The sequence below is a fragment of the Bombina bombina genome, chromosome 2, assembly GCF_027579735.1.
Source record: "Bombina bombina isolate aBomBom1 chromosome 2, aBomBom1.pri, whole genome shotgun sequence".
Lineage (NCBI taxonomy): Eukaryota > Metazoa > Chordata > Amphibia > Anura > Bombinatoridae > Bombina > Bombina bombina.
Genome location: NC_069500.1, coordinates 276,502,352 through 276,528,610, shown reverse-complemented (window position 1 = coordinate 276,528,610; position 26,259 = coordinate 276,502,352). Strand labels below are relative to the sequence as shown.

At 37.0% G+C, this 26,259-nt stretch overlaps 1 protein-coding gene across 3 annotated transcripts in view; it reads right to left on the bottom strand.

Annotated features, from left to right (window-relative positions):
* Positions 1-756: 756 nt before the first annotated feature.
* The window catches only part of KCNN2 (potassium calcium-activated channel subfamily N member 2), a 342,268-nt gene continuing 316,765 nt past the window's right edge, over positions 757-26,259 (bottom strand). The window contains exons 7-8 of one of the 3 annotated variants that reach the window (XM_053701554.1): positions 9,656-9,731; positions 757-1,351 (exon numbers count right to left, since the gene is read on the bottom strand). In XM_053701554.1, the coding sequence (XP_053557529.1) occupies positions 1,064-1,351; positions 9,656-9,731 (364 nt within the window). In that variant the 3' untranslated portion in view covers positions 757-1,063. Of the gene's footprint in view, positions 1,352-9,655; positions 9,732-10,665; positions 11,173-26,259 lie in introns of those variants that run through there. The other 2 variants (XM_053701555.1, XM_053701556.1) reach the window with 2 other exon arrangements.

The following is a 26,259-nucleotide window of genomic DNA, read 5'->3' as shown; positions in this document are numbered from 1 at the left end:
GACCACTATGGAAGGTTTGTGAAAAAAATTCCCATGAGGTGAAAAAGAGAGTCACAAATTATACCCCACATACATCCCTCTGACAAACACTTTATTCTGAGCGGAAAAAGGACCTCAACATAGACTGAAAACCCCTCTTTCTGAAGAATCAGATGCACACCTTCAGTCTTTGACCACTTCCATCGGAGGCAAAGACAAGACTGAGGTACCTGTGAGGTGGGAGGGGCTTTATAGAGCTCTTGGCATTTGGTAATCTTTGCCTCCTCCCAGTGGTAAGGAAGAGTAATTCCCAGGAGTAATAGATTGTGGACTCTCACCACCTTTATGAAAGAAATACAAGTTTTCTTCCTTCTATTGCCTTACTAAATATACTAATAAAATATTTTCCATTCAATTCTTCATTCCACATATCAAATTGCCTAAGGATGTTGGCTTCCCCTACTTACTCTTCACAGATCTTAAAACATGTGTATATACAATTTACAGCTCGGTTCATACACTCTTTAAATAAAATCTCATTTTCTTAAATAATATATTTCTTGATTTCCATAACACTTGCTTTTCATAAGAAAAAACAGTTGATAGATAGCCATAGGCATAAACACTTTGCTTCATTTATGCATACAAGTTTCTCATATAAAACTAATTTATGATTAAAATTTCCCAACCCTCAAGCCATTTAAAAAGCCTACATGCATAAGTACACATATTCAATAAATAAACTGACCCACAACATAAAGTGACAAAACCAGTATCTTCAGAAATATTAATATTTTATTATACTATATAGTAGTAAAGTTTGTTTGAAGTGCATGAATAAAAAGTTAGTGAAATTACAGGAGAAACGATCTATATAGTAATGATAGGTGCATTCACTGTGCATCTGAAAGAAAATAAGAGAGTTCTCACTCTATTTGGCCTAAAACTTTGTGTTCAGGTTTCCAAGATTCTGATATCAGAACCCAGATAACACTGATTAGAACCATAGGGCTTTACAATAAAAGCTAAAATATTGACCATATGATGGCAAAAAAAGTTTGTTTTTTTGGTTAACATGTTCCTTCTAGCTACTTTCTGATGAAGTTGGAGGTGCCGTTGAAGAGGATCTTCTCCTTCGTGACACAGACCTCGATCGCTCAGCACTGTACGCAACATGCTTGTCATAATTTTGCAGCTGAGCTTCAACTAAGTCTCTTTGTTGTTGGCTGATTGTTTGACTAATCAGTCCAGGGAGAGCCTGAATGCTACCAATTAATGTCTCTAGCTTTGTTTCTAAGACGACAATCCTCTTCTCAAAGTCTTCACTCCTTTCATTTAAATCAGAGATCATGTCATACATGATATTTTGTGTCTACAAGGAAAAGGAAGACAGATTAATATATGGAAAATTATGTTATTCTAAGCACCTGTTTTCTTTCTTTAAAATATTATCTTCAACTGCTGTCTAATTAACCTATAAATGAATGGATAATAATAAAAAAAAAAGATGTATTGGTTAGTATTTTGATTGCCATATTACAGTGCTGCTAAAAATGCTTTACATTTACTATACTAGAAAATAATAATCCTATTAACTAGAGATTATCCTGGTATCTAGGACATGCTGCCTGGCTAGAAGACAATGTAAAAATGACACAGAAAGCGAACATTTTCTAAGATTCATATATAAAGTTCAGCAATTAATTATGATTAATTCTGTTTAGGATTTTTTTAGACTTAGGTTTTTTTATTTTGGGGGGTTGGTTGGGTGGTGAGTTTTACTGTTGGGGGGACTTTATATTTTTTTTCTTGGTAAAAGAGCTGTTTAACTTAGGGCAATGCCCTACAAAAGGCCCTTTTAAGGGCTATTGGTAGTTTATTGTAGGTTAGGCGGTGTTTTTATTTTGGGGGGCTTTTTAATTTTTATAGGGCTATTAGATTAGGTGTAATTGTTGTTATTTTTGATAATTTTGTTTATTACTTTTTGTAATCTTATATTTTTAAAAAATTTCGTAGTAGTTTTTTTTTAAATTTGTAATTTAGATTTTTTAATTGGTATTTTTTATATTTTATTAGAATAGTTATGTTAGGGGTTAAACACTTTATTTTGTGTCTGCGATGTCAGAGAGCAGCGGATTAGGGGTTAATCACTTTATTTAGTGTCAGCGATGTTAGGGAGAAGTGGATTAGGGGTTAATCACTTTATTAAAGTGTTGTGGCGGCGGATTAGGGGTTAATAATTATAATTAGTGTTGACGATGTTGGGGAGCGGTGGTTTAGGGGTTAATAACTTTTATTAGTGTCGGTGATGTCGGGAGGCAGCGGACTAGTGGTGTTTAGACTAGGGGTTTATGTTAGGGTGTTAGGTTTAAACTTAACTTTCTTTCCCCCATAGACATCAATGGGGTTGCATTATAGCGATCTCTATTCCGCGATCGTTAGATTTTTGACGTTAGATTTTTTCTTACACTTTCTCCCCATTGATGTCTATGGAGGAAAGCGTGCACGACCACGTAAACTCAACCCTTGGCTTTTGTGCGGTATGGAGCTTAACGCAACATAATGCACAGCACAAGGAGGCTTTTCAGTAACTCGTAATTGCAGCGCTATGGAAAGTGCAATAATGCAAATTTTTTGGCGTTATTTTCGCACCCTGTTCAGCGTTAAACTAGTAATCTGGGTGATATACATTAAAAGTTCAACTTTTTAGCTCTAAATCAATAGAAATATGTATGCTTCATCTATGACTTTAGGTATTTCGTTCTAAAAAATGTTTTATAATAGCTGGTTAGTTCTTAAGTGAAGTAACTAAAATGTCAGGTTTACATATCATGTTTTTTTTAATTAAATCTATAACAAACTGAAAATAATCTATTCTGCATTTAAATGAGCATAAAAATAATGTTTGGTATAATAATGTTGGTGCACAACTTCTACTTGAATATGAGTTGCTCATTGGTTTATAAAGACAACTCCCACAGTTTAAGGGGTATAAAAATCTAAATCTTTTTCCCATTAAAGTTTTATGTATGCAGAGTAAAAAAACACACTATATAATGAACTTTCATTCATATAATTAAAAAATAAAGGGCTATATTAGAAGTGAGGCCCAAAAAGTTTTTGCGCAAGCTATACTGTATCATGCTCCCGCGAGCATTTTTAATTGCGCTGATATTACAAGTTGAGTGATATTGAGGTGTTTTTATCCATCTTTTTCTTCTCATTGACTTTTATGGGAAATGCAAATTTGCTATGTTGTTTTTGCGATATTGAGGTGTTGATTTTAAACATTTTTTTTTTCTCCATTGACTTCTATGGGGAATGCAAATATGCGATAGTGACTGATCGTATGGTGTTAAGTTATGGGTGAATGCATAAACGCAATCGAGATTTTTGGATTTTGACTTTATTCGTGATTTTGGTTACCGCTAGAAAAACGCAAAATTCCACTCCACTTGTAATCCCTAACGGCTAGATTACAAGTTTTGTCGGTAAAAACTTGCGGAGCTAACACTCCTTTTTTTCCAGTGCTCGCTTTAAACAATGCTTGTATTACAAGTTTTCTGAATGGCTACGTTAGCCTCAGAAAAGTGAGCATTGAGCAAAATTTAGCTCCACTTCTACCTGTAATACCAGCATTTCTTACGGTAGCGGTAAGCTGGAAAAACATGCTCGTGCACGATTTCCCCTTAGGATACAATGGGGCTGAGACCGCTGAAAAAAAACCTAATACCTACAAAAAAGCAGCGTTCAGTTCCTAACGCAGCCCCATTTTTTCCTATGGGGAAACACTTTCTAAGTCTACACCTAACACCCTAACATGAACCCTGAGTCTAAACACCCCTATCCTTACACTTATTAACCCCTAATCTTCCACCCCAGACATCCTCGCCACCTGCATTATATTATTAACCCCTAATCTGCCGCTCCGGACATCGCCGCCACCTACATTATAGCTATGAACCCCTAATCTGCTGCCCATAACATCGCCGACACCTACATTATATTTATTAACCCCTAATATGCCCCCCCAACGTCGCTGCCACCTACCTACACTTATTAACCCCTAATCTGCTGACCGGACATCACCACCACTATAATAAATGTATTAACCCCGAAACCGCCACACTCCCGCCTCGCAAACACAATAATAAATTGTATTAACCCCTAATCTGCCGTCCTTAACATCGCCGCCACCTATCTACAATTATTAACCCCTAATCTGCCACCCCCAACGTCGCCGCTACTATAATAAAGTTAGCCCCTAAACCTAAGTCTAACCCTAAAACCCCCCTAACAAATATAATTTAAATAACTCTAATTAAAATTACTATAATTAAATAAATTAATCCTATTTAAAACTAAATACTTACCTATAAAATAAACCCTAATATAGCTACAATATAACTAATAGTTACATGTAGCTATTTTAGGATTTATATTTATTTTACAGGCAACTTTGTATTTATTTTAACTAGGTAGAATAGTTATTAAATATTTATTAACTATTTAATAGCTACCTAGTTAAAATAATTACAAAATTACCTGTAAAATAAATCCTAACCTAAGTTACAAATACACCTAATACTACACTATCAATAAATTAATTAAATAAATTAACTACAATTATCTAACATAAAATACAATTAATTAAACTAAACTATATTACAAAAACAAACAAACACTAAATTACAAAAAAATAAAAAAATATTACAAGAATTTTAATCTAATTACACCTAATCTAATCCCCCTAATAAAATAAAAAAGCCCCCCAAAATAATAAAATTCCCTATCCTAAAATAAATTTCAAAGTAATCAGCTCTTTTACCAGCCCTTAAAAGGGCTTTTTGCGGGGCATTGCCCCAAAGTAATCAACTCTTTTACCTGTAAAAAAAACAAATACAATACCCCCCCAACATTACAACCCACACACCCTAATCTAAAACCCACCCGATACCCCCTTAAAAAAACCTAACACTACCCCATTGAAGATCACCCTACTTTGAGCTGTCTTCAGCCAGCCGGGCACCGATGGGGCAGAAGAGGACATCCAGACCGGCACAAGTCTTCATCCGATCAGGGCAGAAGAGGTCCTCCATCCAGCAGAAGTCTTCATCCAAGCGGCATCTTCTATCTTCAATCAATCGTAGCGGAGCGGGTCCATTTTCTATCCAGCCGAGGCGGAGCCATCCTCTTCTTCCTCTTCTTAAATAATTACTTATATTGTAGCTATATTAGGGTTTATTTTATAGGTATTTAGTGTTAGGGTTAGACTTAGGTTTATGGGTTAATAACTTTAGTATAGTAGCGGCGACGTTGGGGGCGGCAGATTAGGGGTTAATAATTGTAGGTAGGTGGCGGCGATGTTAGGGACGGCAGATTAGGGGTTAATACAATTTATTATAGTGTTTGCGAGGCGTGAGTTCGGCGGTTTAGGGGTTAATACATTTATTATAGTGGTGGCGATGTCCGGTCGGCAGATTAGGGGTTAATAAGTGTAGGTAGGTGGCGGCAACGTTTAGGGGGCAGATTAGGGGTTAATAAATATAATGTAGGTGTCAGTGATGTTAGGGGCAGCAGATTAGGGGTTCATAGGTATAATGTAGGTGGCAGCGATGTCCGGAGCAGCAGATTAGGGGTTAATAATATAATGCAGGTGGCGAGGATGTCGGTGGTGGCAGATTAGGGGTTAAATAATTTTATTATAGTGTTTGCGATGTGGGGGGCCTCGGTTTAGGGGTTCATAGGTAGTTTATGGGTGTTAGTGTACACTGTAGCACTTTAGTTAAGAGCTTTATGTTCCGGCATTAGCCCATAAAACTCTTAACTACTGACTTTTATATGCGGTAGGACTCTTCGAGGTAGAGGCTGTACCGCTCACTTTTTCCAAGACTTGTAATACCAGCGTTAGCCAAATCCCATTAAAAAGATAGGATACGCAATTGACTTAAAGGGGAATTTGCGGTATGGAAAAGTCGCGGAAAAAAAGTGAGCGGTACACCTGTACCTGCAATACTCGTAATACCAGCGGGCGTTAAAAAGCAGCGTTAGGACCCCTTAACGCTGCTTTTTAAAGCTAACGCAGAACTCGTATGCTGGAGAGCATTCAGTGGAATCCAGAAACCTGACCTCTGTTTTAGTTGGCCACAGCAAAGCAGATAAACTGAACAACACCAAAGGACTATTTAAGGATTGTATCACTGGACTCCAAACAATGAAAATGTTGCAATCAAATTGACAGATTTAATTATTTTTTTTAAACAAGTATTTTGCATGCAGATCTTTTGCAATGCTGTGATTAATTTTAGATATACATAGTAAAAAAAATTTTTTTAAAGGGATATGAAACCTAAAAACTTTATTTCATGATGCAAATAGCACATTCAATTTTAAACAAGTTTCCATATTACTTTATTTAGCAAATTTGCTTCATTCCTTTGGAATTCGTTTTTGACTGAGCAGCAATGCACTACTGGAAGCAAGCTAAGGGTATTGTATAAACCAATGACAAGAGGCATATATGTGCAACAACCAATCAACAGCTAGCTCCCAGTAGTGTATTGCTGCTCCTGAGCCTACGTAGCTATTCTTTTTAACAAAGGATACGAAGAGAAAAAAGGAAATTAGATCACAGAAGTAAATTGGAAACGTATTTAAAATTTAATTTTCTATCTGACTCATGAAATAAAATATTGGGATTTCATTTCATGTCCATTTAAAATACATTTGTATACCACAAAAAAATGTATTCAGAAGATATAAACATCTTTTGTAATTATTCTTATTTTGTTGTAGTGGATTTTTTAAACCCTGCTATAAATGTTAAATCCCTATGTTTTAATATCAACAAAGAAAATGTAACTGAAATAACCCTCTCTGCTTCAGTTCCGACTGAAGCGGAAGTTAAGAAGCAGCGGTCCTAAGACCTCTGAGGTGGCGGACAGCAATCAGCCTGATCAAATACGATCGGGTTGATTGACACCCACTGCTAGCAGCCGATTGGCCGCGAATTTGCATGGGGTGATATTGCAATGATAAATGCCGACAGCGTATGCTGTCAGCATTTATCGATGTGCGTCGGACATGATTCGCTATAGCGGATCATGTCTGTCCGCACCTACATAAATAGACCACATTACCTCATTTAAATACTATCAAATTACATTTAAAATTACATAAATGAATAACGGACCTCTCTTTAATCCATTTTTCTACCTTTTTTTATTTTATTTATTTATTTAATTTATATATTAGCTTCCTTGCTTTCAAATGCCAAGTCCAGTAAATTATCATTTTTAACTTAATAATAGAGGCATCTACATTCCATAGGATCCAGTGCACATTATCACAGTCAGAAGAAAATACTGAATTGTGTATACATGTAAATGTAGTTTCAGTGAAGCTTACCAAAATACATTGATTCATTTTATAACTTAATTTTATATTATTATGTGTCATAGTAATACATAAAGTCTGACAAACTGGACATTATGGGGCATTATGGAGCTTGAGGCCCCTTGTGTCTGGCGAGCCTTCAAGCTCGCCGGGAACAGAAGGTATGAACAGCGGTCTAAAGACCACTGCTCCATATTTTGTCCGCCTGCTCTGAGGCGGTAGACAGAAATTAACCCAACGGAATACGATCAGGTTGATTGATACCCCCTGCTAGTGGTGGATTTGCTGTGCATCTGCAGGGGGCGGCATTGCCCCAGCAGTTTACAAGAACTGCTGGTGCAATGATAAATGCTGACAGCGTATGTATGTGCAGAGATGAGCAGGGGACATGATACGCTACTTCGTATCGTGTCCGCTCGCACATTGATAAATATACCCCTAAGATTGCTGTGAAATAACTATTGTTAGAAAGGAGACTGTGGTAAACTCATAACTAGAATAATATTTGTAGACATGATATTGATTCCCGCTATATCTTAAAGGAACATAAAAGTGTTAGGGCATTTTATTTTTGTCGTATTAGTGGCATATAGCTATGTGTTTAAACCATGCAAATGGGATTAAACTCATAGTTTAAGTAAGATCCAGAGCAGCTCACCTCTGAGCTAGCTGAACACATCTGGTGAGCCAATGACATGAGATATGTGTAGACGCCAATCAACAGCAAACTCCCAGTAGTGTATTGCTTCTACTGAGGATATGTACAAATGGGTTGCAACAAAGATACAAATAGAACAAAGAACATTTGATAATGGAAAATAATGTAAATGTGTCTTAAAATTGCATACTCTATCTGAATAATGAAAGTTTAATTTTGACTTTCATGTCCCTTTAAATGAATATAAAATTAAATAAATAAAAAAATTATCGATCAGCATTGCCCAATTTAAAGGCCCATGGACCACAAATGAGTATTTCAGAGCTTATACAAGAATCTTACTTCTCTATTCTGCACTATAATATTTATCCAATTACTGTACATCAGTCAGTGTGTTCCTTTTACCAGCATCTCATTCTTCTATATTGCATTCCTTCCGACATTTGGGAGTAGGTATAAGGGACTCAGGAGGGTGAGGAGGGCTATCACCATTTTGTGGGTGGGGCCATGTCTGAAAAGGGCAGGGTCACAGGTGGCTAGGGGGCAGGGTTATGGGAACGTATGAACAGTTTGTGGGAATATCTAGGCGGTCTATGGGCGGGTCTAAGGGAAATTCTGCAAATAGGTACATATGGCTGTCTCAAAGGGACAGCAGGACATAGCTCAGAATTAGGTATTGTTGGCAGGTCTGATACGGATACAATGTATATACCTCTGTATTGGTGTGTTTAGGCATTTAACATCATCATTTGATGTTTGTTTATATATATTTTGTCCGCACAAAATAGTAGATATGTTCCAACAGCTACTGTCAGCCACAAACCCACACCTTATTGGTTACAGTCAGCTATCAGTTATATGTCAACATTAAATCTCATATGAGGCCCAATGAATTAAGTATCTAGGTTATTTTACATATATTTTAGTGGAGAGCCAGAGGAAATACTAGACTGTCCAATAAAATGCTGGATGCTGGAATAACCCTAGAATGTCTGGCTATTTATTTCACATATCGTTGTAGTTATTTAATGTTATGCTTACTGGGATATGTAAGTTAATTTCAGTATTTAACAGAAGCTTTTCATCTTTAAGCCTCTTGCACCCTAACTCATACCTGCTCATGTTGTCATATGTGGCATGAATCACATCAGTGATGATTTAATCTGCAGTATCACTGCAGCAATACAAGCCAACAGCAGATCTGTGTAGGTGTTGGATTTCAATGCATGTGCAAAGAGCATTTGTACCCTACTGCAATTGAAAGAATATGAGACCGTTTTATCTAGAACATTTTTGTTAATACAATTATATTACAAAGATGATTCTCTTTAAAACTGAAATACACTCATAACCATTTAAATTTTAATTACTGTGATCCTTTACATATAAATTATGGAGGTCAATATATTTTTATATTTTCATATTTTCACATTGAATCTAAATATCTTCATTTACCATAACGTCTAAGAGAGTTTACATTTATAAAGGGACATGTAAACAAATTTACAACACAATGGGAATTTAATTATATTCCTTAAAAACAAGATAGGGTGAATGGGGTCTGGAAATCAGTGTTAATTTATGCAAACAATATAATATTTGACAGTTTTTAATATTACTCACACTAACCTTGGCCAGATCCACCAATGTGTTCGCTTGATCATTTAGTTTCCGCTGTTCCATTTTAACACTTCGCAGCCTAAAAACAATAATGGTAAAGTTAAAAAAACATACAATGCCATTATCAAATTCAGAATGTGCATGCTGACAACTTGCAAGAGCAAAAATCGTATGAGTGATGTCTTGGATAGTTTGAAAAATCAGTCTTGTTATGTATCTGTAGAATGAGATGCATGCTTCTTCAACATCAACACGGCAAAAAGAAAGCAGACAGGAAGGAAATGTAATGTCTTCAGAGGGTATATCGCCATGGCTCTAGTTGATTATAGAAAAACAGAATAAACAAGTTTATTCATATGGGCGGCAAAGCCAGAACATTCATTTAAGATGTATATCATGACTGACAGACATAAGAAAAACGACTTAAAAAGATATGCTTTTCTTTTTACAACTTAAGAGTCTTAACTTCCCATGTGTGCAAGTCATGATACTGAGTAGCCCTGTTTAGTCTGTGATGAATTGGTTAGAAGATGTGAATACCTGATGAAAAACAGTGATAAGTGAGAGTCTTAAATCCATAACTGAATATTTTACTTGACCAGCAGCTAAAACTGTTTATTTCTTTCCATGATTGATTTATATTTAGCATTTAACTTCTGTCTTCATCTTATAACACAGCTTGTCCATTTTTAAGAGTATTTATTGTATTTAAAGGAATTTATCTATCTGACGAGGGTACATTACTTAAGAGCGTGCGGGTTTGGCTCATCGTATCTTGTACCACGTTTAATTTATGGACATTCTGTGGCCAGAGATAGCACTGCAGACTTGGAGCCCATATGTTTATATAGGAGGTGATGCTTTAAGACATTGTTTCTCAACTGCGGTCCTCAAGTACCCCCAACAGGCCAGGTTTTTATTATAGCTGAACCAGTGCACAGGGGAAATAATCAGCTGAGAGCAGGTTAATGACCATGGTGGTACTGATCAGCTGATTACTTCTACTGTGCACTAGTTCAGCTATAATGAAAACCTGGCCTGTTGGGGGTACTTAAGGACCACGGTTGAGAAACAGTGCTTTAAGGCAGCAAAGGAAGAAGAGTCAAATTCAAGGAAATTATGTTTATGGCAGGCAGAGAAGTACATCCAACTTTAAGCTCATTCTAATATCAATGTCATAGACAGTGCGATTGTAAATACAAATTAGCTGCAATGGTCAAAGTAAAAGTGAATAAATAATACAACTAAATGTATCTTTGAATGCTGAATTTCACTTATCACTGGTTACAATGACAGTTGGTTAAATTCCCATATCAGAAATAATATCAATAACTCTTTATGTTGTTGAGGGGGCAACAACGCAAAACTATTGTGTTGTGGTCCCCTCCAGCATTGAAGAGGTTAATGATTTAAACAGAAATAAAAAAAACTCTTTACTTTCGCATGCAATTAAAAAAAAAGAAGAAAAATCTTCAAAGGCTTTTAACGGCAGCTCATACTGAATAACTTACTTCCGAGCTCTATTTTCATTTTGTTGAAACAAAAAAAAGACAAAACAAAGGAAAAAACTGTTTATAAAGTCCTGTAAAGCGTATACAAGTTAGAGGAAAAATCATTCATTTCTTTCAAATGGACTTTGAAGGGGTGGAAACACGCAGTTTTGTTTTCAGAATATAATTTGTAAGTTTTGTTTTGTATTTTCAATTACTAACCAGCAATAAATCACATTCATGTATAAAATGTGTTATTAAAGTTATGATTTTTTTTAAAGTACATCTAGACAAAAAGTACATAGTTTTACATATAGTTAATATAAATTGTCCTTTCAAAGGCTGATATAGACACATGAGCCAAGAACACCTCTAGCAGTGAAAAATAAAACTCATGAATTTCTTTTTTATTCTATATTTATATTTACAAAGATCGAGGGACCTCGATCCACATTCTAATTTTTAGCACCTGTAAAAGAACACATTCATTGCATCATTTATTTAGATGAAGATGTTAGTGGCTGTATCTACTTCAGATCTTTGCTACAGTGGCAGATAATGACACAGAATTATTAAAGAAAACACAAAAGTCAAAATTAAACTCCCATGAATCAAATAGAGCATGCCATTTTAAAAATAACTTTCTAATTAACTTCTATTATCAAAATGTGCACTGTCTTTTTATAAGCACACTTTTTGAGGCACCAGCTCATAGTGAGCACGAGCATTTTGTAATTGGCTAATGGCTGTCATGTGGTACAGGGGGAAGGAAAATTGAACTAACTTTGAAATTTTTCAGGAAAACAATTCTACTGCTCATTTGAAATTCAGAATAAGTGCTATTGCATTGTCTTTGCATGATTATTTGTTGATTATGCAATGCTACAATGTTTGATGGTCTTTAACTGTGTAGTTAATTTCCAAAATTTGTAATCCAAAAACCAAATGCTCAGGATTAAAGACAAAAAAAAATAGTGATTTTGTGGTTTAGCAATTACATCACAGAATTGTGTAACATTAACCTTGCAGCACCTGTAAGAAACATAGAGCATGTTAAGGATTCAACCCCCACTTTAAGCTCCTTGTCGCTCTCTTCTGGGGCGCGATCCGATATCGATCGCAGTTTGCGGCGCAAGCGAGGGAACCGGCGTCGCCCGCAGTTTCAGCTCGCAACTCGAGCCATCCCATATAGGTCGCCGTCAGATGCTAACGTGCCGTAAGTCTGACAAACCAGCGATGTCCAGAAATCTGCGTAAGTACAAATTTCTGGCGTCGCCAGTGACTTGCGCCACGTTAGAATCTGCCGGCGCCTATAAAACCTGACTAAAGTCTAAAACACCCGCACTGTCTAACACACCTCCCTAACATAGCCCGCACTGTCTAACACGCCTCCCTAACATAGCCCGCACTGTCTAACCCTCTATCCGCTATCCCCCCTCACTAGCCTAACAATAAAAATGCTATTAACCCCTAAACCGCCGCTCCCGTACCCCGCCGCAACCTAATAAAGTTATTAACCCCTAAACCGCCGCTCCCGTACCCCGCCGCCAGCTATATTATATCTATAACCCCCTAAAGTGAGCCCCTAACACCGCCGCCATCTATATTAAAATTATTAACCCCTAATGTAAGCCCCTTACACCGCCGCCATCTCTATTAAAATGATTAACCCCTAATTTAATCTACCTACCCCGCCGCCAGCTATATTATCTATATTAACCCTAAGTATATTATAGTTAATATAGTTATTACATTATATATATTAACTATATTAACCCTAATTATATTAGGGTTAATATAGTTAATATAGTTACTATAGTATTTATATTAACTATATTAACTCTATCTAACCCTAACTAAATTTATATTAAATTAATCTAATTCATTTATAAACTAAAATGTTCCTATTTAAATCTAAATACTTACCTATAAAATAAACCCTAAGATAGCTACAATATAATTAATAATTACATTGTAGCTATGTTAGGGTTAATATTTATTTTACAGGTAAATTGTTAATTATTTTAACTAGGTATAATAGATATTAAATAGTTATTAACTATTTAATATCTACCTAGTTAAAATAATTACCCAATTACCTGTAAAATAAATCCTAACCTAAGTTACAAATACACCTACACTATCAATAAATTTAATAAACTACTAACATCTATCTAAAAATACAATTAAATTAACTAAACTAAATTACAAAAAAAAACAAACACTAAATTACAAAAAATAAAAAAAAGATTACAAGATATTTAAGCTAATTACACCTATTCTAAGCCCCCTAATAAAATAATAAACCCCCAAAATAAAAAAAATTCCCTGCCCTATTCTAAATTCAACAAATTTCAAAGCTCTTTACCTTACCAGCCCTTAAAAGGGCCTTTTGTGGGGCATGCCCCAAAGAATTCAGCTCTTTTGCATACAAGAAATACAATACCCCCCCCCCCCCATTACAACCCACCACCCACATACCCCTATTCTAAACCCACCCAAACCCCCCTTAAAAAAGCCTAACACTACCCCCCTGAAGATCTCCCTACCGTGTCTTCACCACACCGGGCCGAACTCCTGATCCGATCCGGGCGATGTCTTCCTCCAAGCGGCAAAGAAGAATTCTTCCTCCGGCGATGTCTTCCTCCAAGCGGCAAAGAAGAATTCTTCCTCCGGCGACGTCTTCCTCCAAGCGGCAGCAAAGTCTTCATTCTTCCGGCGGCATCTTCAATCTTCTTTCTTCGCTCCGCCGCCGCGGAGCATCCATCCCGGCCGACTGCTGAACTTGGAATGATGTACCTTTAAATGACGTCATCCAAGATGGCGTCCGCCGAATTCCGATTGGCTGATAGGATTCTATCAGCCAATCGGAATTAAGTTAAAAAATTCTGATTGGCTGATTGAATCAGCCAATCAGATTCAAGTTCAATCCGATTGGCTGATCCAATCAGCCAATCAGATTGAGCTCGCATTCTATTGGCTGATCGGAACAGCCAATAGAATGCGAGCTCAATCTGATTGGCTGATTGGATCAGCCAATCGGATTGAACTTGAATCTGATTGGCTGATTCAATCAGCCAATCAGAATTTTTTAACTTAATTCCGATTGGCTGATAGAATCCTATCAGCCAATCGGAATTCGGCGGACGCCATCTTGGATGACGTCATTTAAAGGTACATCATTCCAAGTTCAGCAGTCGGCCGGGATGGATGCTCCGCGGCGGCGGAGCGAAGAAAGAAGATTGAAGATGCCGCCGGAAGAATGAAGACTTTGCTGCCGCTTGGAGGAAGACGTCGCCGGAGGAAGAATTCTTCTTTGCCGCTTGGAGGAAGACATCGCCGGAGGAAGAATTCTTCTTTGCCGCTTGGAGGAAGACATCGCCCGGATCGGATCAGGAGTTCGGCCCGGTGTGGTGAAGACAAGGTAGGGAGATCTTCAGGGGGGTAGTGTTAGGCTTTTTTAAGGGGGGTTTGGGTGGGTTTAGAATAGGGGTATGTGGGTGGTGGGTTGTAATGGGGGGGGGTATTGTATTTCTTGTATGCAAAAGAGCTGAATTCTTTGGGGCATGCCCCACAAAAGGCCCTTTTAAGGGCTGGTAAGGTAAAGAGCTTTGAAATTTGTTGAATTTAGAATAGGGCAGGGAATTTTTTTTATTTTGGGGGTTTATTATTTTATTAGGGGGCTTAGAATAGGTGTAATTAGCTTAAATATCTTGTAATCTTTTTTTTATTTTTTGTAATTTAGTGTTTTTTTTTTTTGTAATTTAGTTTAGTTAATTTAATTGTATTTTTAGATAGATGTTAGTAGTTTATTAAATTTATTGATAGTGTAGGTGTATTTGTAACTTAGGTTAGGATTTATTTTACAGGTAATTGGGTAATTATTTTAACTAGGTAGATATTAAATAGTTAATAACTATTTAATATCTATTATACCTAGTTAAAATAATTAACAATTTACCTGTAAAATAAATATTAACCCTAACATAGCTACAATGTAATTATTAATTATATTGTAGCTATCTTAGGGTTTATTTTATAGGTAAGTATTTAGATTTAAATAGGAACATTTTAGTTTATAAATGAATTAGATTAATTTAATATAAATTTAGTTAGGGTTAGATAGAGTTAATATAGTTAATATAAATACTATAGTAACTATATTAACTATATTAACCCTAATTTAATTAGGGTTAATATAGTTAATATATATAATGTAATACCTATATTAACTATAATATACTTAGGGTTAATATAGATAATATAGCTGGCGGCGGGGTAGGTAGATTAAATTAGGGGTTAATCATTTTAATAGAGATGGCGGCGGTGTAAGGGGCTTACATTAGGGGTTAATCATTTTTATATAGGTGGCGGCGGTGTAAGGGGTCAGATTAGGGGATAGATAAGGTAGATGGCGGCGGTTTTAGAGGCTCACAGTAGGGGGTTAGTTTATGTAGATGGCGGCGGGGTCCGGGAGCGGCGGTTTAGGGGGTAATAACTTTATTAGGGATTTCGGGGGGGGGGGGGGGGATCGCGGTTGACAGGTAGATAGACATTGCGCATGCGTTAGGTGTTAGGTTTATTTTAGTAGATTGCGGTTGACAGGGAGATAGACATTGCGCATGCGTTAGGTGTTAGGTTTATTTTCTAGTTAGTTTAGGGAGTTACGGGGCTCCAATAGTCAGCGTAAGGCTTCTTACGGCTGCTTTTTGTGGCGAGGTGAAAATGGAGTAAGTTTTCTCCATTTTCGCCACGTAAGTCCTTACGCTGCATATTGGATACCAAACTGCGCGGGTTTGGTATACCTGCCTATGGCCCAAAAAACTGCGGGCGACGGCAGAAATATACGCGCGTAACTTCTAGGTTACGCCGTATATGTGATACCAAATCCGCGCAAATATTGGCGTCGCCGGCTTTTGCGGGCGACGCTTTATATCGGATCGACCCCCTGATCCTCTGTCTTTTTCAAAAGCCCATCATGGGCGCGCTGCCCAATTGTGTAATTGAACTAAATGTAGTATGCTCCCATGCTGGGTAAAGCAGCCAACAGATTTACCCAGCGCAGGTGCACGCTACTTTTAGTTCAATTGCACAATCGGGTGCGCTGTGCTTAGAAAGCATGGTCATGATTGGCTTTTGAAAAAAAACAGAGGAACAGAAGAGGACAGCGAGGAAGGTAAAGTAAGTAAAGTTTTGGGTGGGTTAAATATTTAATATGTTTAATTCTGTTACAGGTGTCGATTTATGTAAAATTAATATTAACATTGAATGGCCCTTTAAGGGATTTGAATAGAGTGGACATCTGTTTTGTTGGGCTATCGATTTCACAAATTTGTATTAGTGTAGTTGAATACTTTTAATTTTTAATGATCAAGCAGGAAGTGCTCGTATCTGTTTGGTGACGTTGCTTCCTAATGTCATCCAATATAGCAGGGTTTATTTCAGTGTGTTTTGAATTTATACAAAACCATTGTTAAATTCAAACTTTTTGGGGTGCTTCGTAACAAGTCAAAAAGAGGTTGTCTTGGGTTCATCAAGTCTTTTTAGCTGTTGAATTCAAGTAAGTAAAAAAGTGACTAAAGTGAGTGCATTCCTGATTGTATTCAAACTTGAAAGTGTTGTAAAAGGTAATAACCCACAACCAACACTCTCATACAATACAGAAACGACACACACTCTCATATAACACACACACACATACCACACACACTCTCATACAACACACAAACCGCACACACTCTCATACTATACAGACACGACACACACTCTCATATAACACACACATACCACACACACTCTCATACAATACATACACCACACACACTCTCCTACAACACACACACTCTCCTATAACACACACACAACACACACTCTCCTACAACACACACACACCTCACACACTCTCCTACACATACACTCTCATATAACATACACACACACACACACTCTCTCCTACAACACACACACTCTACTACAACACACACACTCTCCTACACCACACACACACCTATAACACACACACTCTCCCACAACACACACACTCTCCTACAACACACACCACACACACTCTCCTACAGCACACACATACACCACACACACTCTCCTACAACACACACACCACACACTCTCCTACAACACACACATACACCACACACACTCTCCTACTCCTACAACACACACACTCTCCTGCAACACACACCACACACACTCTCCTACAACATAAACACTTTCCCCTGCAACACAAACCACACACTCTCCTACAACACACACATGCACCACACACACTCTCCTACAACACACACACTCTCCTACAACACACACACTCTCCTACAACACACACATACACCACACACACTTTCCTACCCCACACACACTCTCCTGCAACACACACACTCTCCTACAACACACACACACACCACATAAAATGTCCTACAACACACACACACCACACACACTCTCCTACAACACACACACAAGTCACGACCAGTAAACATGGTGTTGCAACCCAGTAATTGGTCCCAACCCGTGGTCTGAAGAACCATGATGCAGAGGACTGAAAGTCCAACAGTAAACTATGAATAATCTAACTGATGTATTCACAGGTCACAAATATGTAATTTTCATGGAGTGAAATTAAAAATTAAAAATTAAAAATTAAATTTTTCCTTGAAAATATAGGTGCTCAGAAAGTCACCAATTATTTGGAGCATGTTCACAAACTCAAATACTAGAAATGGGAGATAATACAGCAATAAACAAATGAAAATAATAAAAGAAGGTAGTAGAACAAATTCTAAACCTTCACATTTGTACTATCACTGGGTTAGATGTTGTGCTTGGCATAGCTGATGGCAAAATGTCACTGTATATTGACAACCCTGCTATCAATTACTGCTGGTGTATGGTCACTCTCCTGTTGGCAATTAAGCAGCAGACACCTGCCTTGTGACAGCTACAAAGTTATTATATTCTTGCAAAGCCACTAACCAATAATAGCAACAGTATCTCATGCCTAGCACTATGTATAAACTGGAGCAAGACTCAAGTGAACCCCTTCTTCATTACAGTTGCCTTGACCTGGTGAACAGGTTAGAAATAAATAATAAGAGTTAACACTGTTGTATATTATAGGTACAAGTGCTTTAAATATCAGTTTCTCCACTACAATAAAGACTAAGAGGGACCTCAATCCAGATTCCACCCTCATTATCAATAACCCCAATCCCTTCCTACTGCACCTCACAAAGCACAATTATCTCTAACCTCAAACCCCACCACAATCCTCCAACACTGAAATGACTCCTACATATCCTAAAGACTAGGGCTCACAATTTCCTTTTCAATTGCTAAAATAAGCCTAAAGGCAAATTTTCCAATGAATGAAATGCTTTACAGCTGGTATAAAAAGTAATTTGAAAAATATTAAATGAATATTGCACCTAGACAAATAGCTGATAAGACTTCAATGTATTCCAAGAGGTTGCATAAACACCCTTCCAAATGGTCTGGGTTCCATCCCTATCTCTCCCACCCCCACCGTTGATATCTGCTGCTTGCACTTGTTTCCATAGCATTTCTATAGAGAATACTACAGTATTCATATTTTTTAGTACAGGTGGCAGTTTCAACGGGCAAACGTTTATATTTCAACTACCCAAATAAAGGTAAAATAACTATTTGTATATAAATTGTATACACTCCAGAATATCAGATGGATCAATAGGAAGACTTTAAATGAGAGAAGCATGACAGTACAATGTGCTTTAAGCTATACAAAAATATCAGGTATAACAAAGTTATATATTGTACAAAAGAACACACTTTAGAAAACTTGAGGGGGGGGGCAATGTGAAACTCTAGAAAAATATAGCTGCTAAAAGTAAATATATAAAAATAAATATCTGCAAATTTTTAGCAGGAACATGTACTCTGAGTAAATAAGTACCAAATATACATTAGCCTATACATTTTTCTATATAAGGGTACATACGGCTTTCCATGTTTAAGAACAGCTAAATTCAAAATAAGTAACATGTTTATTATAGAGCCTGGCAACCACAGGGCTCTATAATAAAGCAAATCAAACCATTTATTTAATAAAAGTGCATAACACAAACACCTAGATTACGAGTTTTGTCGGTAATGCTGTGCGGTGCTAACGAGCAGTTTATGCTCACCGCTCACCCACAGACAACGCTGGGATTACGGGTTTTTAGAAACCCGGCGTTAGCCGCAGAAAAGTTATAGGAGAGCAAAATTTAGCTCCACATCTCACCTCAATACCAGTGCTGCTTACGGTATCGGTGAGCTGGCAAAACGTGCTTGTGCACGATTTCCCCATAGGAATCAATGGGGGAGAGCAGGCTGAAAAAAAACCTAACACCTGCAAAAAAGCAGCGTAAAGCTCCTAACGCAGCCCCATTGATTCCTATGGGGAAATAAAAGTTATGTTTACACCTAACACCCTAACATGAACCCCAAGTCTAAACACCTCTAATATTACACTTATTAACCCCTAATCTGCCGCCCCCGACATCGCCGACACTTACATTATATTTATGAACCCCTAATCTGATGCCCCCAACATTGCTGACACCTACATTATATTTATTAACCCCTTATCTGCCGCCCCAATGTCGCCGCAACCTACCTACACTTATTAACCCCTAATCTGCTGCCCCCAACGTCGCTGCCACTATAATAAAGTTATTAACCCCTAAACCTAAGTCTAACCCTAACCCTAACACCCACTAACTTAAATATAATTTAAATAAATCGAAATAAAATAACTATTAATAACTAAATAATTCCTATTTAAAACTAAATACTTACCTATAAAATAAACCCTAAGCTAGCTACAATATAACTAATAGTTACATTGTACCTAGCTTAGGGTTTATTTTTATTTTACAGGCAAGTTTGTATTTATTTTAACTAGGTAGAATAGTTATTAAATAGTTATTTACTATTTAATAGCTACCTAGTTAAAATAAAGACAAATTTACCCGTAAAATAAATCCTAACCTAAGTTACAATTACACCTAACACTACACTATAATTAAATAAATTCCCTAAACTAAATACAATTAATTAAAATTTTAAAAAATTATCTAAAGTATGAAAACCCCCCCACTAAATTACAGAAAATATTAAAATAATTACAAGTTTTTAAAACTAATTACACCTAATCTAATCCCCCTAATAAAATAAATAAGCCCCCCCAAAATAATAAAAAGCCCTACCCTACACTAAATTACAAATATTGGCTGATAGCTATCACATGATACAGGGGGGCGAGGAACCTTGGAAAAAAAATATTACATCTACTGCTTATTTGAAATTTAGAGTAAGTTTCATTGCATTGACTTTGTATTATGTAAATCCACTGTATTTAATGGTCCATTAAGAGTAACCCGCAAATCCCATCCAATGCAACAATATTCATCTCCTCATTACAGTAAAAAATATAGCTTGGCAGAAGGAGCATATAGAAGCCTGTTCAGGATTAATGTTCACCCATTAGACAACAGGGAACTTTCTAAGGACCCCAAGGTAGACTGAAGCCTAAATACCCAATTGGCTGAAGCAGAATGTCTGGAATACTGAAATATTAAAAAAACTGTTAAGTCCCTACTCTGATCATATTGATTGAACCTGGAGAGGAAAGTGGATTAATACAAATGTTACAGAAGTGGAAGATGGAAGACTTAAGCTGTATCACTTAGACAACTTAAGTGACATTTACTAATAAACTAATTAGCAAACTAGAATGTTAGTAATCCATCTGAAAGCCTGGCAAAGCAGAATCAAATAGCAAAGGCAATAAATATAATTAGCAAGATGAAGGGATACAAAGGAGTCTTTAGGCTGAAGGGAGCAGAAAATGCTTGCACGGGAGGAGTGTCTAGAAATAAAGTGGAGGTAACTGGTTGCACAGATGGAAACTGAAACAGAAGTGTGAAATATAAACTTTTGAAACCACTATTAATGCACCAAGTTCCTAAAACTCAAAAATTTCTATTACGGAACTCTTAATGAGATATTTTAATGAGAACCTATGCTAAAAATGTTCCCATAAAACTTCAATTATTAAACAGATAAGCTACAAATAATGGTTACAAATCTTGACTCTCTTCCACCCCAGTTCAGCCTATGAGCTGCCTGCAAAGTGTGTATGGTGCAGGTTCCTCATTGGCTAAAATTACAGCACACTCTCTGCAGTATTGGAGTGGGTAGCATTCGGGCTAACATAGCGTATGTGTTTTCTAAGTTATCTTATTGGGCAGTTGATCCAAAAATTGATTGGTTTACTGATATAGAGCAAATCATTTTCTGACGTATGTCTTTTTACACTGCCATGTGTGGAGAAGTGGTACATTTTCCTTCTTTATGTGTTCCATGCCTTTGTGATACTCTTAACAGGCCATATAGAAAGCTTTTCCATAGGTTAACACAGGAATCAAAATATCTGAGCTGCTCATCTGCCAAAGCAGGGAAATCTTTATCTGGCACACTAGTGGGGCTTGTGGATGGAAGCTTAGAACTGCTAAATTGAATTAAAGGACAGGTAAAACAAACACGTTGATACACAAATATCAGCAATTAAACATTTTAAACTGATTGTAATGAAAAAAAAAAGCTGTCTAAATATTAAATAAAACAATGAGATGCAAATCTCAGCACAAATCAATCTGCAATATTAATGTATATTAGTAGTAAACATAGAGACACGTCACCAAGCTTAAAGGGATACTAAATCCATTTTTTTTTTCTTTTATGATTCGGACAGAACATGTAATTTTAAGCAACTTTCTAATTTATTCCTATTATCAATTTTTCATTGTTCTCTTGGTATCTTTATTTGAAAAAGCAGGTATGAAAGCTTAGGAGCCGGCCCATTTTTGGTTTAGCACCCTGGATAATGCTTGCTGATTGGTGGCTACATTTTGCCACAAATCAGCAAGCGCTACCCAGGTGCTGAACCTAAAATGGGCTGGCTCCTAAGCTTTCATTCCTGCTTTTCAAATAAAGATGCCAAGAGGCCCGAAGAATAAAATAGGAATAAATTAGAAAGTTGCTTAAAATACCACTCAATGCGGTAGAATTACATAATTAACAAGTGCATAATAAAAAGATAATGCAAAAACACTAAGTAGTAAAAATAAATTCAAACAAAATAATTTTTTCTCTTATATTCCGGCCCCCTGTATCATGTGACATACATCAGGCAATCACAGACTAGTGTACGTATACTCTGTGAGCTTGTGCACATGCTCAGTAGGCTTTTGTTCCCCAGAAAGTGTGCATATAAAAAGACTGTTTAAAATTTGATAATGGAAGTAAATTGGAAAGTGTCTTAAAACTGCATGTTCTATCTGAATCATACAAGTTTATTTTGACTTGAGTGTCCCTTTAAAATTGCATGCTCTATCCGAATCCTAAAAAATAATAATTTGGGTTTAGTATCCCTTTAAGAAGGAAAATCAGGCTTTAGCTGATGCTGCCTGTAACATACAAATAAATCATGTTACCTCTTTGGCTGACAGTAACACACTTAAACAAAATAAATGTTCCCCACTTGACAGCCCCCCCCCCCTACTTCTGTCTTTTGTAATGTGGTGAGGCATAGGAAGCTTTTTAAATTTAACTAAAACTCAGATACTTTCTAAAAACTGGACTTTTAAGTGTCCAATATTTTTGTGAAGCTTTTACTGGGCAGCCTGCTAAAATACTGGACTGTCCGGTAGGTATGTATATTTGAATGCTTCAAGAGGATATGAATGCGGAAGTAAGCAGCCGCTTGTTCCCTTCGGATATATATATTTTTTTTTTTTAATAACTTTTTTATTGAGGTTATGCAGTGAGAAAACAACATATAATGATAAGTATGCAACAATTAATGCTCTTACATAGTTTGTCGATAAACATTTTCGAATACATAAAGGCAATCAGAATCAAAAACATCAAAAAGTACAGCAATGCCTGATAGCAACTTAGCTTCTTAAACCTCGAGTTTTTATAGATACATTAGCAAGATTGGCTGACTAGATAGAAGGCCTCTCATGGACCTATCAGCTAGAAGGGGATGGAATAACATATGATGGTCAGGTCTGCGGCCTCTGAAGGGCCTAAGAGTAGCATATGGTACAAATGTTATATGGGGGGGAAGGGATTTCAGCGGGCAAGAGCCGCTTATTAAATGGGGGGGAAGATGAAGGACGGAGCCAGATAGAAGCAACACTTGTGAGCAATGGTTAGGTATAGAATCTTATTGTTATCTGGGGGGGGCAAATATAGGGCGAGATATCGGTAAGAGTCCCATGGCATTGGTATGCTTAAGATTTATAAACACTTAAGTGATATAGCACTATGGGGAAGTTTGGGGCTGATATGTAAGTTGATATAGGACTATGGATATATACTGGACTTATCTATAGTCGTTTCAACCAAGACCTATCAATCTATATAGTAAATAATGTGTTGTACTTAGGCCGTTAGATTAGGTAGACAATTAATAAACATATATACAAGTAGTAATACCCACCTCTCGTAGCTAGGGAGAAAGAGATCATTGTCATGATAACAGAAAGTATGTACACGTGGATATCTGACTTTGCCGCAATATGACTAGTATCATCAACATGAGCTAAATAACTAGCTAAATATAAGAATAACACATTTCTGAGAGCCTGCAGCAGGCAAAACATTATCAAATGAGATAGCCTGAACAGAGTAGCAAAAATCCCACAAGAGACATGAAAAATACCACTAACTACCATTATATATAATATGTTCGACTAGCAGGTAATCAATATGGATTAATGATGACACCAATATAGAAGGGTCCCAGCCCCTGGAGTAAACACCTTTCACGGCTGTGAGGAAATGTAAAATATTTGAGGATAACATACCTTCTCATAAATATACTATTACTTGTAAATATGAAAAAACAGTGGTCTTGACAACCCATCTTTCAAGCTAAATTACTTAGGACACCAGTCTAGAGGACCATATTCTTAAAATAATGGTTAACTATAGCTGCGTATGAGTACATATACCCAATCACAAATTAGGTTAGAGGAACTTCTACTATCCTACAACTTATAAGTGTATTACATAAGGAAATAAGATGTCAACAGGCGGTATCTACTTCTGGTTCAGAACAGTGAGTTGACTCTATAAATCCTATCCCCATGCTCTCCCGTATTAGGAGAAATTTGAACAGAATTTACAATCAACCCCAGTAAGTGCACATATGAATATGAGAAGAGCAAAACGCTGCCCAGCACTGGGGAATACTGAAATGACTATCTATATACAACTTTACTCCTATGAGGGTATATTTCTGTCTATGGCTAAGCAATACTCAGTTAGAAATGTGGCATTATGCAGATATATATTACCCTATGTAATATAAGAATAGAGGAACCACCAAGGTGATCTAAATTGTCACGTGACTTTTGACTCAATGCATACCTAGCTGAATCACTGTATCTCTGCCACCTATACAGGTCATACTACAATTATCTTATGTGAGACAAGTAACATGGGTACTAGTAACAACTGCAGGCCTCACTCCTTACCAATTAAGAATAACACATTGCATAATAAATACACTTACCAGAGCATATGATCATCTATAACAGTGCAGCAACCAACTAGTGTTATAGTATTATAATGAAAGCCCTGTCCTTATGTGAGGAGTGTAAAAGAAAATAACTGCACCTTTAACAAAAGCTTATATACCCAACTGCTAGCAGGAGTGATGCACGACTTATCTTAGTCCTAACGTCTAAAAATAAGAGTATTGGGACAATGCTTTAAATTTAAGACCTGTAATCCAATTTGATAATAGCATAACTAAGTTATAGCCCTTTATAACGTGTGTACCATAGGTTCGTTAACCAGACAATGTAGGGGGTAACTTGAGGTATGATATGAGTATAGGTATATACCCTGGTAGTTTACTCGCTATTGAATTAAAAAATTACAGTAATATTATCACTGTCAAGAAACCAGCATATGCTATGCCACGAGAGGCATAAATAGTTACACAAAGAATCGGTGAGATGGCATTATATACTATATACACAGCTCCAGTGTTCATCTTAGTTACATAGTGGTAAGATAACTTGCTTTGCGGTGTTGAAAGGATATTTGACCCTTATTAGGACATGCTCTGCTATTGAACGCTATCTATACATAACATATTGCCTATGTACATGATGGTAAAAAAAACCCAAAAAAAAAAAAAACCTAGTGAAGACGTATAATACATAGGAAACAATATTAAACTAGTTCAGTAATGAGGCAGCATAGCATAGAAGTCTAGGGAAATAGAATAATAAAAAAAATTAAAAAAATAAAAAATGAAACATATGCTTACAAAACTTAACTCTACGAAAATATGGAAGGCAGTAACTATGACTCCAAAAAGAAGGAGTGTCAACGATAAAATAAATGCAAGTTGACATCCGGCTTGAAAAGTCAGTGTTATTAAGTTTGTGAAGCACAAATGTGATAAACATGAGGGAACGCTGTGTAAGAAGTCAGTGTCAGTTTTCTCAGGATCAGCAGGCTATCCAACACCCATATGAACCCAATTCTCATATTGCACGGCTCTTAGGAGACTCAGACTACTCCATAGCCACATCAACACTAACCGATTTCCAACCAGCATTGGAAAGAAGACCGTTATGGCGTATGTGCCTTCAGGGGAGCTGCAGTAAGTTATACCACCTCCATGGTGGCCCGTGGAGACAAAAGTGCTGTGGAATTTCAGGCTCCTGGTACACGCCGGAGCTAACGGCTGCTCCAAGTACAAGTTAGCAGTACAGGGGACCGAGCTGAAATAGTTAAAGTTCAGAGTCCCCAGATCTTCACACCTCACTGGTGTAGGGATATGCACCGCTTCTGCCACTGCCGGGAGTAATGAAATCATCTCCCGCGCTCAGAGTGTCCCGGATGTATTCTAATTTGAGGCGCCATGCTTTGGTCTCCCTTCCCAGTGGGAGCAGCTATCTCTTCGCTAGGCCAGGCTGTAGGACTTCTATCCTCACCCCTACATGCTGCGATAAGCTCCACATAATAACCACCCAGCTTATCATTTAAGTGTTC